At 51.6% G+C, this 17,948-nt stretch overlaps 1 protein-coding gene across 3 annotated transcripts in view; it reads left to right on the top strand.

Annotated features, from left to right (window-relative positions):
* Positions 1-17,948, top strand: part of CTBP2 (C-terminal binding protein 2) — a 62,256-nt gene that overhangs the window by 43,223 nt on the left and 1,085 nt on the right. For 2 of the 3 annotated variants that reach the window (XM_059820944.1, XM_059820943.1), the window contains exons 2-8: positions 7,453-7,607; positions 8,951-9,095; positions 12,363-12,569; positions 14,299-14,513; positions 14,994-15,124; positions 15,921-16,048; positions 16,838-16,955. In XM_059820944.1, coding sequence (XP_059676927.1) covers positions 7,453-7,607; positions 8,951-9,095; positions 12,363-12,569; positions 14,299-14,513; positions 14,994-15,124; positions 15,921-16,048; positions 16,838-16,955 — 1,099 coding nt within the window. Of the gene's footprint in view, positions 1-7,451; positions 7,608-8,950; positions 9,096-12,362; positions 12,570-14,298; positions 14,514-14,993; positions 15,125-15,920; positions 16,049-16,837; positions 16,956-17,069; positions 17,073-17,948 lie in introns of those variants that run through there. The other variant, XM_059820945.1, reaches the window with a different exon arrangement.

Here is a 17,948-nt window from a genome sequence, read left to right as displayed (position 1 = left end):
TCAATGGGGTGCGCAAAAGGAGGTGAAGAAGGTATCTGTTTCTGGTGTGGGTATCTACAGGAATTCAAATAAGAGTAAGAAAATAACACATATATACTCACAATATTTTTACCAAGCATCTCTTTGTGGTTGCTGTCTACTTCCATAGTTCAGCTGGGGACTGTAATTGCTATCGCTAATAAGGATATCATTTTATATGGGAATTTCCGATGAATTTTTAAAAATACATTCTTAAAGGAAGCCCTGAATAGTTATCCGAAAAGGGACCTGGCAAAAAGCCAGCTCTTATGTGCTGACGGGAGGAAATGCGCTGGGGAGGTCAGGAGTTTGCTCAGGCTCTTCCCAACGGCAGGTATGAGGTTTTTTCCTTTCCAGCAGTGACCCTGCCCCTCACGGGGGAGGATGGGCTTTGCTGCCTCTTTGCCCATCTTTCTGGAGCTCAGGAGTTTCTCTGAACAGTTCATTTCCCTCGACGGAGGTGACTGCCATGAACCTGTGGGTTTTTCCAGCAGGCTGGAAGTCACCTCGGCTTTGCCGTCATCCTCCTTCCCGATGGAGGCAGCCCTGGCTGCGAGCGTGGAGCCCAACAGCTCCAGCTGCGTTACGGACACCGGTTCAAACACCCAGGTCTCTTCCGAATGGAAAGATTTCGCAGTCTTTTCCTGGTAGGAATCTGGCAGTCTCAAAGATGCTTTGCTTTAATAACAACCACACCGTGATTATTTATAAAAAAGAGATTTGATGTCACTTTCTAAAGTGGCTGTGTATTTGTGTGGCTTCTGTCTGTACAGCACCAAGTGCCTCCAGAGTATTTACAATTAGAACTAACAGTAAATATTTGTTTTCCCCTGACTGCGAGATAAAGACTGTCTTATTTCATTTTTGCCTATGCATTTATTACGAGAAGCATTTATTAACAGGAAAAGTTAAGTGAAAGAAAAAGCGTCACTCGTGAGTACGCTGCAGTAGAGGAGGGTGGTCCTCTCAGTCCTGCAGCATCCACAGTGCTTTCCAAAAACATCCCCGTCCGCACAGAAACCTTCCTTCAGCACTTGTTTGATGGCATCTTCCCAACTGACTTACGCCTTTCTGCTTGCAAGCAATACTGCTACAGCGGGAAATCACCACCCCGTGTGTTGTCCGTGACCCACAGAGGTGGCTTCCCGGAGGTTTCCCTTCTGTGCACCCCTGAAGCAGGATCGGTGCTGGTTTAGAGCCCACAGAAATGGTGGCCCAGGTCCCCCAGGGAGTGGGGACCCCTGAGCCCCCTCGGAAGGGCACGGTGGGACCCCAGCTTTCCAGCTTGTAACACAGGGGTGATGGCTGAGAGAGTAAATCTGTGGAAAATTTGAAGCATCTCAATGCAAGTTCAAGAGAAAGGTGTGCCTAAAGCCCCTTGTCTTGTACTCGGAGACTGGATCTTAGGGAGGGTGATAGGTCTGTTGATGTTTATGTTACAAGTCAGTACCAGCTTTGGGTAATAAACCTTTGTTCTCCTTATTCCTGACCCCATCCTCCAATTCCAGGACTCTCCTGGGCATCCAGAAGCATCCAACAGGGTCAGCGGAACCCTCGTCTGTTAGAGGGCTGCATGGGCCGATGAACTGCTGCCCGTTTCTCCTGGGTGTTGCCCTAGGACAGGCTCTGGGTGGTTCAGACCCCCCAGTCTGTGGAGGGGAGGGATGATGCTGTTTGAACCAGCGGGAATGTGATAAAACGGTGACGGAGAAACACAGGTCTGCCCAGGCTAACCTCGTTGCTGACAGATTTCCCCATGTGCTGCATTTCTCCCAGGTGAAGCATTGTAGCCAGTACCACCGGCGCACCAGCAGTGCTCTGGTTCGGTTTTGGCTTTCGTGGCTGAAAATGAGTTTGACGGATCCAAGGTAGTTTGCACAAAGGCCACTTAGATCCCTCTGTTAACTAACAACTAACTCGCACCGCTCTCTAGCCAGGGAATGACAAACAGTAAGATGCAGCGCTAACAGTATTAAATGGGAGTGAGGTGCAGATTTTTTTTCTTATTTCTTGGATGAGGATTGTCTCTAGCTGTTGCTGCCGCTGGCAATGACGAAGGCAACTGGAAAGAGAAAAAAACAACTGCTCCAAGCCGCGAGCTGCCGCACGCTCTGCAGAAGGGGCATTGCACTGGTATGAACTGCCCTCCATCACCTTGTCCCGCAGCGGCACTTCCCCGCGCTCTGCAGGAGTCTGGGATTGGGATGACGATGATACAGGGCTGCTTTTACCTATTTGGGACAAATTGGGCAGGACCAGGAGATGGGCATCTCCAAGATGTGAATCCTGCCAGCCAAGCGAGTGTCGTTTCTGATGCTGAAAACCAGTTGATTTACACATCAAGAAAGAATTTGGCCCTTCGTTTCTGGGTGCTAGATGAGATCAGCGCAGCCTTGCTTTCCCCCAGTGCTTTGTGTTTGGTTTCGTGGTGCTGCCGCTGCTGCTAAAGGCTATCAGCCTGTTTCTGGAGCCTCGTTCAATGTACTCTGCGTGGAAAGGCACGTTTCATTTTTAAGTTAAAAAAAAAAAGCGCACACACACAAAAAAACCCAAACAAACATAAAACGCAGCGTGGCACAGATTAAATCCATTTGAGACGACTCGAAAAAAACGCCGTATGTGCAAGTCAATAGGAGGAGGGGAGTGGAAGGGGGGAAAAGCAACTGTGACATATACAAACCCTTTAGTGTGCATAGCATAAGATTTTTTGGCTGGCACTCACATGATTTTATTCAAGGGCTGGGAAAGAACTACGATTAGTTAAAAGCTTCGGCAAAGTCTGGAGGGAGTGCTCTGAAGAGTTGGGAGCCGCGCAGAGGTGACTGTAACTCCTCTCGCAATTTCAGACTATTCTTCTGTGGCTCAGGACAAAAGCCTTTTCTTTTCCCTCCGTGTTCAAAGAGACGTTTGTCTTGAGATGTTGCAGCTGTGGGCCGCGGGATTGCTTGTTTGAAGATACCCCCTCGTAGACGAAAGGAGAGGCAACGCACTGAAAAGTGGTAGTATTTTATCGTGTGTGGGTTCCCCCCCCTCCTCCTCCCTCCCTCCTCCTCCACTGCCATGTGTGGTTTTTAATAAGAAGAAGAATGTGGAGGCAACATTTTCCAGGCAAGGGGAAATTTCCTGTTTCTTTTCTGTTTGTTTAATAAAGTGTGTAGTTGACTGTAAAACTGTAGCTACTTTGTTGTGAACGGGTAATTCAGGCGAGTGTCAGGATCGCTTCTTGATGCACTTTTATATACTGCAAGTGAACGTGTTTAAAGGCTTTTTTCTTTTTCTTTTTTTTTAGTGCTGCGTGGCGTAGGCAACTGAGATTAATAAGAATTAGGCAAATGGCTTCTGCTTTTGTTTCTGTGAGATAGTACCAGCCGTCTTGCGGTCACACAAAGGCTGCCATTTAGCAGGGAGCACTCCCTAATTCTCTTGGCAGGGGTGCCATTGGGATCGGATACAAGTGGGTGGCAAAGGGGAGGAGCGGCAGGAGAGGACAAGCAGGCTTTGTGTATTAAAAATGAAACAAAAGCACTTTATACGCGGGGCTGCGTGCAACAAGCGGCGCTGCCTGTGAGCCGGGGTGGAGTCTGACTTCTCACTGTGACTGCAAAACCTCTTTTTTTTCTGGTTTTTTCTTTTCCATAAACCCTTCCTCCTCTCCCTCTTCCTTACCGAGCTCGCCCTGCGATGCCGGCGAGGGGCCGTGGGCGGCTGAAAACGCCTAAAAACATACGTATCGAACAATACTTGCCACAACTTTGCAAGAACGGCTGGGGGTTTATCGGCAAAATCAGCTTCAGATGGCGGGGGAGCCGCCGAATTTGTGAGTCTGTTGGGAGGGAGAGCTGAGCCCACCCCGGCCCCAAGGAAAGCTGCTCCGCTGCCTCCTGCCCGCACCGCCCCGGCTTGCTCTGCTGCCTGCTGCCCGTGCGCGGGGAGGCAGCCATGGGCTTGGTTTACGCAGCGTGGTACCCCTTGGTACGTGGGGTCCGTCCCGCCGCGGTAACGCAACGCGTGGCAGAGCGAAAGGGTTAATGGCTGAGATGTTTTATCAGAATTTAGGGGGGAGTGTCTGGCTGTTTAATTACTTTCTGATCCGTGGCATACCTCGATCTTAATGAAGCAGTCGCACGCAGAACAAACGTGCTGCGTGAGCTGGGGTAGAAAGAAAAGCGTACCGAGTTTAGCTTGGTTTTGTCAGCCCAAATGTTTTGGTTTGAATGTGTTTGTGCAGGGGGGCGTAGGAACCAGGATGGTGAAGAATAGGCGCAGGGTGGTGGAGAGGCAACGGGAGAGGCGGGCGAGGAAAATATACTGCGGTTTAAGTTGCAAACCTGCCAATGGTTTTTATTAAAACGTAATTTCCATACATTAGGCACTTCATCTCCGATCGATTTGCTTCAAAACTTTCCTTGTCAGGCTGGAGTAAATTCCCTCACTGGAGGAGGAGAAATGAGAGACATTCCTCTGAATACCTCGCAGTTCCCAGCCAGCATTCATCCTCGGCAACTGCACTTTTGTGTGCGGGCGAGGGTGACATGCCTAAGAAGCCTGTGTCATCATGCACAATTACATCCCTAATCCCAAGCAAAGACACAGATGCTGTTTCAAAAAAAAAAAAAGCTGTGTTTCGTTTGAGTTTCAAAGAAGCTTATGTAATGGCAGCATAATAAAACCGTTATTTTGGGGCTCAGATTAAATGTCAAGGTTTCAGATAACCCGTGGTTTTGTCTTCCATGTGCCATGCTCGCAGAGAGCCACCACCAGCCTCCGTGTGCCCGCTGCCCTGCCTGAGGATGGTCCTGGTCCCCGGTGGGCACCGAGCTCTGAGCTCAGCTTGCCCAGACAGAGGCGTGCGGCTGCACAGCGTGGGGACGGGGACGGTGGCCGCTGGGGCTGGGACCACCGTGGCCACCTTGCCCCTCCATCAGATTCCTTTTTATTTACAGTTGCGGTGTGAAGCTGATCGGTGATGCTCTAAGCTTGGAGATCATACATGTTAGTAAGCGTTTAAGTCAGTGTTAGAAATCACTCGCTTGTTAACCTGAGAAAATAATCTAGCTGTGGCATAGTGCTTCACGTAAGGATTGTGTAAGCGCTCTGAGATTTGTACATGTTTTTATTCTTGCTTATCTGCTTATGGCAAGCTTCTTTCGGTTATCCAAATCGTCTCGGCACTCTACCCTGCCTACTGACACAGTTGCACTTCCATCTGGATGAAATGCCTGCAAACATAATGTATTACTTTCAGTATGTGCTAATGGAGATCTCGGTAGGGGAGACAGAGAGAAGGACCTATCCCAAAAATGTTCACATGTAATGCTGAAAATCTTCAGTTGGGTCTACTGGGTTGGTTGGTTCTTCATTTCTTAAAGCGGATTCAATAAAACAGAAACGGAGAGCCATTAAGCCCCCTCTGTTAAACCTGTCTGGTTCTATGGGGTTAATTTTTCCCATGCAAAATAAACGTAACTATGTGCTATCCCGCGTTTCATACGCAGCAGGGAAGATCCTTCACCAAGGGCGATGCTCTTGGTGCCGGCGCAGTCTGGGAGGCATCGCTTTGGCCCGTAGCACCCGTGTCTGTCACATACGCATCAGCTGGTGGAGATCTTGCTAGTACTTTACCCGACAGCAATCTGGACAAAAAGGCACATTTAATTTTCCCTTTTTAAAAAAAAATAGAAATCAGTGCGTTGCTCTTCTCATTAGTTTCTTTCCCTCGTTGTCATTTTTCTGGCGCGTGGGGCTGCAGTGGCACTATTCCTGGTGTTGACCACAGTCCAGAGGGCTGGAGCGGTACCCAGCCCTGCGCACGAGGGCCGGCAAAGGAGCCTCCCACTCAGTAAGTCTGACTTACTAAAACAGTGCCACAGACAGTAGCATTTGTTCTGTAATACCCCATGTGAGATGTTTGACCCCCCCAAAATACCCAAAACCAACTCCACAGAGTTCCCCCCGCCAAGCCCCGTGCTTGTCCAGCTCACCAGCATCAGCAGTTTTACTGCGATAAGGAGTGATACCCGTGATGTAGTGCGGCAGGGAAAGATGCTCTGATCCAGGTGTAGCGAAGGCATTTACTGTGTCTGTTAGCCCCTCAATAAAAGGATCGCACAACTGCTGGGCTTAAAGGCGAGACAGATGTTGGCTGGTAGCTCTGGAAGGTTCTTGTGCAGAAGGCGGGGTTTGGTAAGGAGAAGGGGCTGCTTGCGGGGAGGTTTGAAGGTTCGAACCCAAACCCTCCAGGCCTGACCATCTCACGCTGCGGCAGCAGAACGAAAACACCACCAACGCTTTTCCCAGAAACTGCCTGGGTAGCTGAAATACAATAAATAATGTAAAAAATGCCCTTACTGAGTGGTAAAGGGAGGCGTAGAAATTTCTAAGTGACTTGTCCAAAAATGAACCAGTTAATCCCCAGCAGAGCACTAAATATGATAGAAAAATTGTGCTTCTATGGCCCTTGGTGGTCATTGTTCCTTTCCTCACCTCAGCCTGGAGACCATGTTGTGAAATGAGAAGAAAGCACAGCTGAACAGACCCCTGAATACCAATATTTTCAAGGGAGCAGCCCATGGCGAGGTGTGCGTAAGCGTGAGAGGAGCGGTGTCCTGCACTGGCATGAGTGTGCTCGCTGCCACAGCGCAGCGGGTTCTGCAGCCGTTTCATCCCGTATATGCAAGTCCTTCAGGCTGGCTCCAGCCACGCTGCCCAGAGCATCCTGCGGGATGTGGGGATAGACCGGGTTTGGTTTTACAAAGTAAGCTGAGCTTCGCCATTCCCACATTGAAACCTTTTGGTAGTTGGTAATGTAAGAGAATGTAGGCCTGTATGCTAGAGGGCTGCAGTGTCTTGCTCTTTCTGTGGTTTTCCAATAATCCTGGGTTTTTAGCGGATGTCTGTTTGGACTAGTCTTTCTGAGGTGGTCAAAATGATAAAGTCATTCTTTAAATAAACAGACCAAGTGCCAGCGTACGTCTGCAGAACGAAATCCTGGCCCTCCTGCAGGCAGGGGAAAAAATGACTGCTGGGTTTTGCTCTGAAGATGCTAAACAAAAGGGTGGAAGAGGCTGGCAGCTCCGGCTTAGGTGGTTTGCTTGAAACGGAGCCTGTGTCAGTGAGGATCAGCGCAGCAGAGACACCCCCATAAAGTGACGGGTGGATGAAATGGGCTTGGTTGTCCATCCCTGTCCTGGGAGCAAACCTTGCTGGCTTTTCTCTCCAGCCGGGGCAAAACCGCCGTCGTACTCCCAGAGAGAAACCAGGACCTTAGGCTGAACTTCACATTGCATTGCCGTCACTCCCCAAAATTCATTGTGCAAGCTGAAACCGTGTGCCGCTGCCCCTCACCCAACACAGGAACCGTGCGCAGGTACCACCGCTGCCGGGGGGACCTTCCCGCTGGCGCTGGTGTAAAAGCCGCGCTCCTTCTGCTTGCAGGTATTCGCCCTCAAATCATGAACGGCCCCATGCACCCCCGGCCCCTGGTGGCACTGCTGGACGGGAGGGACTGCACGGTGGAGATGCCCATTTTGAAGGACTTGGCGACGGTTGCATTCTGTGACGCACAATCAACTCAGGAGATTCACGAGAAGGTAACGTGAGCTGCGAGGGCGCGGGCGGGCTGGGCTGGGGGACAGGGTGCTCTGGCCGTCCTCTTCCGAGTCTTCTTGAGCAAAAAGTGTACAAAGCTGCGCTTCGAGTCGATCGGCAGATAACATCAACAGAAGTCGCTGCAGATTAAAATTCAGCGAGGCTGTTTTAGAAGCCAGATGTTATTTTGGGAAAAAAAAAAAAAAAGTCACCTTATCTCTTAGCATTAGGTTTTTTACATCAATATTATTAACGTTTCTCATTTTTTTGAAGTCCGCTTGCTCGGTGCAGCAGTAACAGCACTCTGCACCTCCCTGGGGTGCAGCGCAGTTGCTCTGGCTTTGATAACACCATCCCGCGCTGCAGCTGATGGGTCTCCTCGGGTGCTGGCTGCACCTCAGCAGCTCATTTCTCCCCAGCAGTGAGCAGGTGAGGTTTGGGCAGCGTGCAGGCAGGTCTGTGCAGTGTGGATGGGTGTTTCTGCTTAGAAGCTCAATGAATTGTAAATACGTGTTTTAGAAGTATTCTTTGTGCACATTTAGATAACTCAAATGAGGTTTGAAGGGATCAGAAATCACTTCCAGAATCTGGGAAAGAGAACTACAAATAGCATCAGTGCTGATCTTTGCAGCGCTTCAAATATTAAATGCGTGGGAAGGAGGATGGAGTTTTTTATGAGACACTGACAGATGATAGACGAGCCAGTCTTGGAGGATTTGGATAGGTCTTGGGTTTCCACAGCACCAAGGTAGCATATGGTGAGCACCGATGAAGGTTTGAGTCTCTATTGAAGGAAACGGAGTACAGCCTTACGTGACTGTACAGCCTCGCACAGATCTTCTTAGGTACGCTTGAAAACACACAGGAAGTGTTAATGTGAACAGCATGACAGGTATTTGTACTTCCAACATACAAAAGAAGGTTGAGGAGTTAGGAGTGACACACAGTTGTGTTCTAAAACAATAGATACTGCTGTAAAACCTAATTTCTTTTTAAAAGCAGAATTACTGCTGGTTGGAAGCAGAGGGGTTAGCAGATAGCCACCTGGAAAAAAGTCCGGGTGAGCGACAGGCTCAGTTTTCCTCTGCCTTGTCTCCCCAGACATAACAACAAAATTTTCAGATATATATCCAGTCCATTCCCAAAGGGAATGGTCTCGGTGTCGGTGGGTCACACCTGTGATAGTTTTGGTGACACCTGGAAGTGTTGGTTTGCACCGTGCCTGGGTCAGACAGTAGGTCAGCGGTAAAAATGTACAATTTACTGTGTACTCCCCCTGATTCAGGAGCTGCACGCGTCCTCTCCAGGTGTCCTGGTGGCTCCTGACATCTCTCTTCTCTTCCAGGTATTAAATGAAGCTGTTGGGGCGATGATGTACCACACCATCACGCTGACTCGAGAAGATCTAGAGAAGTTCAAGGCCTTACGGGTCATTGTTCGAATAGGCAGCGGCTACGACAACATTGACATCAAAGCAGCGGGGGAGCTTGGTAGGTCTCAGCTCTGCACCCCGATTCCCTCCCACATCCCTCTGAGCCTTTAAAATCAGCACAAGTACCTGCTGCTTCCCAGGGGAGCGTGCTGGCAAAGTGGGGTTGCAGGCAAGACCTCCCAAAGTGGCTTGATTCACCCCTTAAAATTACAGGTGCAGTTTACATTTTTTGCATGTAGAGAGTATTACAAGAAGAAAACTTGACCATGAAGTAAACAAAATGGTGCAGTTTTAGAAGGCAGCTTTTAGGCTCATAGTATGTTAAAACTGCCCCATCTGAGTGCCTCGTTCCCACGCTGTCCCTAGTTCCCGGTGCCCCCTCGTACTGACGGATATTGGTATGGCTGGCCTATTTCTGGCACAGGAGAGCTGATCTAACTTTAGAAAAATTGGAGGAAGGGTGTTTTATTACATTTTGTTAAGCAAGATTAGTCTCTTGATCTGATCTGGTTCTCGGAGTCGTGCCCACACCGCTGGGAAGGCGACGTGTCGGACAGTGGAGCAGGAATTGTGCGTTGGGTTGTTGCTGCCTCCTTTGCCGTCTCATCAAAGGTGCCTCAGGAACTTGAAAAAGAGATTTACTGTAGGGTCATGTTATGTGGACTGCCAAAATACGGAGGGCCACATTTGCAGAAAGGAGCCCCTACCTCCAGCTATGGGATTGTTCTGCACGCCGGGGTTCAGGGGTGCGTGCAGGCTGTGTTGCCAGATGGTTGGGGTTGTCAGATGGTGCTGGGGCCATCCGGTTTCTGTACTGGTTTGGATGGTCACAGAGACCTTTGGCAATCTGCACACACGCAACTGGGAGAGCTTAATTGTACCTGTGATTTTAGCAGCTGAGTTACAACCGGTTTTGATCATCTGATCCCAAGATTCGGTCTATCAAGCAGTCCTACAATAGTGTTTAGGATATCTTGTATTAAAGGTTATCTCTGGGGAAGTGAGAATAACAGCTATTTCACGTGAGCCGTTTTACAAGGATAATTGCGATAAGAGAGTTTCAAATAGACATTCCTAAAAAAGCAATTCTCAATCTAGTGATTTTTTCTTTTTTGAGAGGAGAACAGTGTCTTCTCAATGTAATGGTTTCTTCGTGTTTTTAACTCTTATTGTTATTATCCATTATAACAATGTTCTGAGGCTTTGAACATCAAGAAAGGAAAAATATAACGAATAAAGTAATGGGGTACTGCAGTATAATCCTTCTTTTTATACTTGGCAAATTGGGTGGCCAAATGATGTGGTTTCGAGTAGAAAATGTAATGACTTCCCACAAATGTAGCGTAAAGTTTAATTGGTATTGCTTTCCATAAGGTAGTTTTTAAACCGTGCAGTCAATAAATGACCAGTGTCTAAACACAGTGCCTGGCCGCGCGCTATCAGCCGCCTGCACCTGGCTGGCCACGCTGGTGGGACCAGTTTTGACCCACTAGAAGACACCTCTAGAACAAGATGCTGGTGTTGAACCATCTGCCGTGGGTATTTAAGCCCCGGTGCCGGCAGCTCCTGCTCCTGGGGGCACGACGGTAAATAACAGCGTAAGAAGCTCGTGGGAAAGGCAGCCTGGTTTCATTCAGCTCTATAAGCAAGTGGTCCGTCAGAAAAGGGACAAGTGCCAGTTTGGTGATGGGTTGGGGATGGGGACCCTCGGTGGAGCTGCAGGCTGGTGGGGAGCGCTGCTGGGGCTGCCCATCGCCCTCCAGCCTTCTTGTCTCTTTTCTTCCCTGTGAGCAACCACAGCCTCTGCCTACAAATGGGCAGGAGCAGCTGCCTGCTACTTAAACGTGTGGTCTTCTTGGGAAACCCTCCTTCCCCCTTCATTAGGGGCCAGGCGGTCAGCACGGTTTCTGGGCTGCACCTGAGTCCCCAGGGTAAATCAGGAGTTCCCTTTGTGGAAGAGACGGGGAATGTAAAACGAGAGAGCATCAACTTTAGGAGCTCGTGGGCATCAGAGCGTCGTGTCCCTGTCACCTGAAAGGGAGAGGAGGTGGACAGTGTTTTCAGGGGTTGGTTGGTGGTGGGGTTTTTCTCCCTGTAGGGTCAGTCAGTTTTCTCCTGGTTTCTGCAGGTCTTCCAAACAGCCACAGGGTGGGAAACAGTTTTAAAAACAGAAAAACAAGTTCCCAGGAGCAGGGAGGTTGGCAGGGGGATGGGAAACAGATTTTCAATTTTCAACCGAATCAGTGCCCCTTGTAGTGGAAGGGGATTTTCTCAATATCTTATTCTGGCTCTATCTCCTAACTTTTTCATGGTTTCTACTCAAAGGCCCCAGTCCAGTAAAGCACTTAAATACACATCCATCTTTAAATGTGTGTTTAAATCACATTGAATCCGGTGGGATATAAGCATGTGCTTAACTGCTTTGCTGAATAGACGTGAAATGAAGCACACCCTTACACGCATTACTGAGCCAGAGCCTGGATGGGGCAATGACTGGGGAGGCTTTTTTCTGTGAACTTCATACTTGTGAGGACACGGCGGTTTAAAATGAACCTTTTGTGGCAAAGGAACAAAAGGTCCCTTACTGAGACCCGCACCGGGGCAGGCAGGGGTGTGCAGCAGTGGTGGTGCCAGGGTAGAAGAGCTGCTCTGGCTCAGCCGTGCCCCCTGCCCTTCCCAAATTTTGGGAAAACCTCTAAATTTTGTGGCAGGAGCAATCGGCTCCTCCTGCAGGAGTGTGGGTGGGTGTTTGTGGCGGGTGGAGGCTTAGCAAGGGGCGTTTTGAGTCAACTGTTTTGGCACTTGGTGGTGGAAGGAGAAGCTGGCCCTGCCACACCGACCTGGCGCACCGTCCTGCTCGAGTGCCCCAGGCTGCTGCTCCCTACATAATTTAATGGTTGAACAGTCTTACTGTGGAAAAGGAGCGACTTCTGCCAGCGTGACTTAAGTCGCTTTGAAGGTAGATTAAACTGAACAAGAATAAGAATAAGACTTTCTATTGCAAAACAAACCTTTGCTGCTGGAGTTACTCCTGCATAGCTATCACACTTGAAATCTGCACTTGTCCTTGCTCCAGAGAGACGCTGGGGCATAGGGGACCCCTGAGCATTACCTGTCGTGGTGGTTTTTGCAGAGATTTCAGGGTGCTGTACCTAAACCGTGCACGTCCTTGGAAAACTTTACTCCAAATGCTTAAAAAAAATAATGGGCTGGTTGGGTGATGTGAGGGTGAAGGGCCAGGAGCCCCTCTGCTTTGTTGTGAGGTGGGTGGCCAGCGCTGCCCCTCCCTGAGCCACGGTTGTGCTTTGTGGTGTTGCCTCCGCAGGGATCGCCGTCTGCAACATCCCCTCGGCCGCCGTGGAGGAGACGGCCGACTCCACCGTCTGCCACGTCCTCAACCTCTACCGACGAAACACGTGGCTCTACCAGGCGCTGCGGGAAGGCACGCGAGTGCAGAGCGTGGAGCAGATCCGGGAGGTGGCCTCCGGCGCTGCCCGCATCAGGGGGGAGACGCTCGGCCTCATCGGCTTCGGTACGTTGGCGAAGGGCAGGCAGCCTGCCAATGGTGCATGGAGTGCTGCCGGCCCAACGTTCAGCCTTTGAGGAAGACCCAGCACCACTGCACTGCTCTAGGAAGGGCCTAAAATGAGCATTTTCAAACCCAGAACCACCACAGTGGATCAGTGTGAATCTTACGCTGATTTTTCGGGAAAGGAGCTGTATTTTGTGAACCTTGGCTGGTTCACAGCCTCCTTGGAGGAGCGTTGGTGAAACCCGGCAGTGCCCCAAAAGGGACCACACCTGATAGCGCTGCTGTCCTCCCCCAAAAAGATCCCAAACCCGAGCCACAGCTACTCCAACCCGGCTCTTCCTGAGCCATTCTGCCTGTGCGGTGGCAGGGCTGTGTAAAACAAAGTTTGTCTTCGGTTCACCCGTAGCTATAGAGAGTTTCAGCATCAGCACCTCCGCTGACAGCCCTCTGGGACATCCCTTTTGGGAGCGAAGTCCAGCCATTGTAAGATGGTTCAAGAGGTGCATCTGGGCAGCAGAAACCCATCCAGCATTTGGTGGCCAGACACATGCAAAGCGGCAGAAACATGAGCGGAGGAGATTTGGCGAGATGCCGGTCTAGGGAGCAATTCTGGCTGCTTGGAGGGTGGCTGCCGGTGAGGGAGCGCTGGCCAGGAACCGGACACAAACGCTGCAGGAGTATTTCCACTTGCTTTGTGCAGCAGCCGTTTTCCCCGCTTGCTTCACGCTGTTGTCCTGCGAAGCCCTTTGGCTAATTAGTGCAAAAAGCTGGTGTATGAGCATGTTTAAATGGGGAAACTGAGGCGAAGTGGGAGGGTGAGGTTACAGCAAGAGATCCAGGTTAGCTCAGGTCCGTCTGACAGGGCCAGGGTGAGGGCGGCAGTGCGTGCCTGGCTGTGTGCCCGCAGCTGGACACCCATGCAGGCACCCAGCTGAGGCCAACCATGCATCTCTGGTGCAGCGGGACGGCGTCGGGTGTGTGCATGCACAGGGGGACGCTGCTCTGCGCTGCCAAACCAGGGCACTGCACCTCTGCTAGCTGGAAAGATGAACAGATAAATAAATAATCGGGGCTTGGGACATGGAGCCTGCGCAGCCCTCGTGGCGGGGACAGGCAGGGGGGTCTCCAGCAACGCTGCAGACATCCCTCCCCAGCACAGCAGCCGTACTAGCCCTTTGCTTCCGAGCCACGACAGTTGTCTTCGTCATGCCCAATTAGCCAGCCATTCAGCGAGAGGCTGAAAAACCTATCACGAACAAGTTGCCTAAAAAAGGCGGCGCTTTTTTCTTTCCTTTTCCGGCTTTTCTTGGGGGACACAGCGCCGCAGAGGATTGTGTCTCTGCCATGTCCAGAGCTGCACGTCGGTGGGGCCGAGCCGCACACTGTGCCTTCCCCGCCAGACCTGCACGGCCGCGGACAGTGCCACGTGTTCAAATGGCCATGAGCTGGCAGATGCCAATGGCCTCACTCTTCATTTTGGTTGGGTTTTTTTTTAATTTTAACACAAGCATCTCACGTTTGCTAGAGCAAAGCACAGCCCTCCCTGTGCAAGGTGGCCTGGCTTTGACCTCCAGCCAGTGCCCCTTCAGGGGCTGCCTGGGGAGCCCAGGAGGTCCCAGGGGACCCCCACGGCAGTCCTTGGGCTAGGCTTGGGGGTCAGGCCATGGGGCAGCTCAGCCGCGTGGAGCTGGGAATCAGTTAAATTAACCCCTCTTTCCTTCGCACACAGGTCGCACTGCGCAGGCGGTCGCAGTCCGAGCCAAGGCGTTCGGCTTCAACGTGATATTTTATGACCCGTACCTGCAGGATGGGATAGAGAGGTCCCTGGGAGTCCAGCGGGTCTACACGCTCCAGGACCTGCTCTATCAGAGCGACTGTGTCTCGTTGCACTGTAACCTTAACGAACATAACCACCACCTTATCAACGACTTCACGATTAAGCAGGTAATTTTCCTCAGGCACACGACCGAGGAGAGTGCTCTGATCTTCAGTGGGCAAACCCCAAGCGTTGATGTTGGCCGTGGGTCCCTCTGCGGTCCTGGCCGCAGCGAGCCGGTGCCTCAGTGCCTACGGGCTACCTCTGAAATAGCTGGTTGCACCCAAAAGCCCATCTGTCTCCCCATGGTGTTTAGCGGGGGGGTAGCATGCTACCAGGTAAGCGAGCCCTACACCCGTGGTGCAGAGGCGATGGCAGGAGCAGGTTTTGTTTGCCGATAACCAGCCAGAGCTGGATTTTCCATAGAAAACCCACATGCACCTGGCTGGGGATTGCTCTGGGGCAGGAGCACAGCTGCTCAGCATGAAAAGCTGGGTGCTGTCCCGGCCGGAGGCACCCCAGGGCACCCGCTGCTGCATCGGGGCGGGGGTAGGACTGGGTCACTGCACCGAGCTGACTCTCGTCTCTCTCTCCCCGGCCGCCGCCAGATGAGGCAGGGAGCGTTCCTGGTGAACACGGCGCGCGGGGGGCTGGTGGATGAGAAGGCCTTAACTCAAGCCCTGAAGGAGGGACGGATACGAGGGGCTGCGCTTGACGTGCACGAGTCTGAACCGTTTAGGTAAAGCTCTGGCTTTTTCTTGGGTTGCCGCTTGGAGTGGCGTGGCCAGGGGGTACACAACACCCATGCGCTTGTCACACAGCGCCAGCCCGGCACCTTGCAGCATCCATCGGGCGTGGGCTGGCACCGGGGTTACAGGTGTTCGAAGGGACACTGGGAGCTTAGAACAAGGAATCAGCCTGTGTTTTTATAAAAAAAAAAAGGCACGCACTCACTAGTGCATGAAAACAAATGTACTGCGTTGAGTGTTGGGCATTTTTGCCCGCAGGCTGCTGCTGCTAGCTGGGAAGGGGGCGGTTATAAGTGGGAGTGCAGCTCCTCTCACCACAGGTTGGGGATGGGGGTAGTACTAGTAGGTTGCTTGTGTTTTCAGAAACAATTTTTAAAAAAAAAGAAAGCGTGCTTCTACAAAGGGGGAACCCCCATGTCCACCCCTCCCACCTTGTGCTGGATGACCGCAGCCTGTCCCCGCATCCCCACGCTGCTGCAGAGACACCACCAGGCGTTTATTCCTGGGGGAACATGATGAACAACCCCCCAGGAGGTTGTTTTTTCAGCCCTGTTGGCTCTTTTTTTGGTGGATTTTCAGTTTGCACCCTGCACTGGAGCCGTGCTTCCTCCCCAGTGGTTCCGTGGCCATTTCGGGCTGGCAGGAGGCTCTTGGGCTCCTTCCAGCCCAGGGGCTAGGAACTGAGGCTTACATACACGGAGGGTGGGCCACAAGCCTTTTGCCATTCCTAACATATCTTACTCTCTTTTTAAACATTGATTAATCTTTTTTTTCCTCTGGTCTCAGCTTTGCTCAAGGCCCGTTGAAAGATGCTCCTAATTTAATCTGTACTCCGCACACCGCTTGGTACAGCGAGCAGGCGTCACTAGAGATGAGAGAAGCTGCTGCTACTGAAATACGGCGTGCGATCACAGGTACCCAGCCCCGCCGAGAAGCTGGGGTTAGCTCATGTGTGTGCCTGGAACGTGAGCCAGGAGGGGTAGAGACGGGGCTTCACCCTGCCCACGTCTCAGCAGGAGACTGTGAAATGGGTCTAACCCCGATTTTCTTCCCAGCAAAAGAGCTGAGAAACCGGACTTGACTTTTCTGTCATTTGGGCATGTTTGTGGTTGGGTGAGGGTTTTTTGTGGGTTTTCAGTTTGGTTGTTTTTTTAAATCAATGGGGCACTTGTGCAGCATAGCAAAGACTAGTGTCTGTCACTGGGAAGACAAGGACAGTAAAGCAATAATTGCTGCCCCTTTTAGTGGTGCTAAGCCAAAAGACGGTGCAGACCACAGCCGATGGCATGCCAAAACCAAATCCCAAAGCAGTGAAGGCACCTGTGGCCAACCCTTGCTGTAACTGAGCTTGCTCCAAGACTCCAGCAAATGAGTGGTTGTCCTGTCCTAAAAATCACCCCCCTTGTTAACGGGGACGGCATAGCGTCACATCTGGTTAGCCCCTGCTTTGAAATCAGCAGCTTCAAGGCAACAGCTTTTCTGAAAGCCGAGAGTTGGGACTCAGGGGAGGAAACTGGTCTCCAACCCTGCACCTCAGGTCAGCCAAAACGTCCTCCTGAACCAAGGGATATGGGATCTCCATGCCTCCCCCCCCGGCCTTTACACTAACAAGTATAGTGAAATGGAAAAATTGTAGCTTATTACTAGAGTGTGATAAAGCTAGAACTCTCCTGACACATACTTCCCTTTATTACCAACTCCAGGGCGCATCCCGGAAAGCCTAAGAAACTGCGTGAATAAGGAATTCTTTGTCACAACAGCTCCGTGGTCAGTAATAGATCAACAAGCAATTCATCCAGAGCTCAATGGTGCCACGTACAGGTAAGCTGGAGAAGAGGCCCGCCGCACAGCCCGCTCCCCCGCCGAAGCGGGGTTTGGGATTCCAGCTATGGCGCGAGCACGAAAGCCCAAGCAACAACCGCCACGTTGGCTCAGCCGGTGCCTGCGACATCCCCCTCCTCGGGGAGCAGTAGTCACATCGCTGGGGTTACTAACGCTGCTTGATTTAACTACGGGTTTATAACGCCTCCCATTTAGAAAGCCTTCGTGCCGGTGGGCCAGCAGTCACTTGTGCGGCATCTCCGTGAGCGCCAGGACCCACAGAGCCGTGAACAAGCAGGACGTAACTTCTAAACTGAAGAAGCGATTGCAGATTCGCTCTGCACTACTGTCCATGCTCTGACTGCTGTGAGCCTGGCCCAGCTCGCGGGTTAATGAGCCGGGGTGAAAACTCCAAATATAGGTCCATAGTCAGGTGGTCTGATTTCCACCTAAATCCCCGAGATTAGGGTTCCTTATTGCTCCACTTTGGACACCTCAAAGCACACCCACAGGAGACATTAGGCATGAGGTCTCAGCTGGAGCATGGGCAGCCTTCGGCATTATCACCATTGCCAAAAATATGCTGAGATACAAAAAAAATCTGCGGGGCGCATCAGGTCGTGTTAGGGGGCAGAGGCGGGCAGGATCGCATCCGGCAGCAGCAGCCAGGGCAGCGCGCGCGCCCTGGCCCTGCACACTCACAGCTGCCTGCAGGGCACAGGCAGCGATGGTTCACTTTGACCGTCAGAACATGTAGAAACATCCAAACCTGGTGAAAGCATCCCCCTCGATCCTGCTCCCATGTGCATTAGCAGCGACCTTACCCCAGGGACGAGCCTTGGCTTCCCGGCTTAACCTCTGCCTCTGCAGGGCGCTTCATCCTTGCTAAGCTCCTGGGGAGCCGCGGCCCCGGTGCCCCTGTAAGCTGGCAGCTGGGGTCAGCACAGCACCGTCACAGGCAGGTAAAGCCTCCCTTCCCCTCCCGGCTTCCCC

Source organism: Gavia stellata, chromosome 9 (genome assembly GCF_030936135.1).
Source record: "Gavia stellata isolate bGavSte3 chromosome 9, bGavSte3.hap2, whole genome shotgun sequence".
Lineage (NCBI taxonomy): Eukaryota > Metazoa > Chordata > Aves > Gaviiformes > Gaviidae > Gavia > Gavia stellata.
The sequence above is the reverse complement of the archived record's forward strand: the minus strand, read 5'-3'. Positions and strand labels throughout refer to the sequence as shown.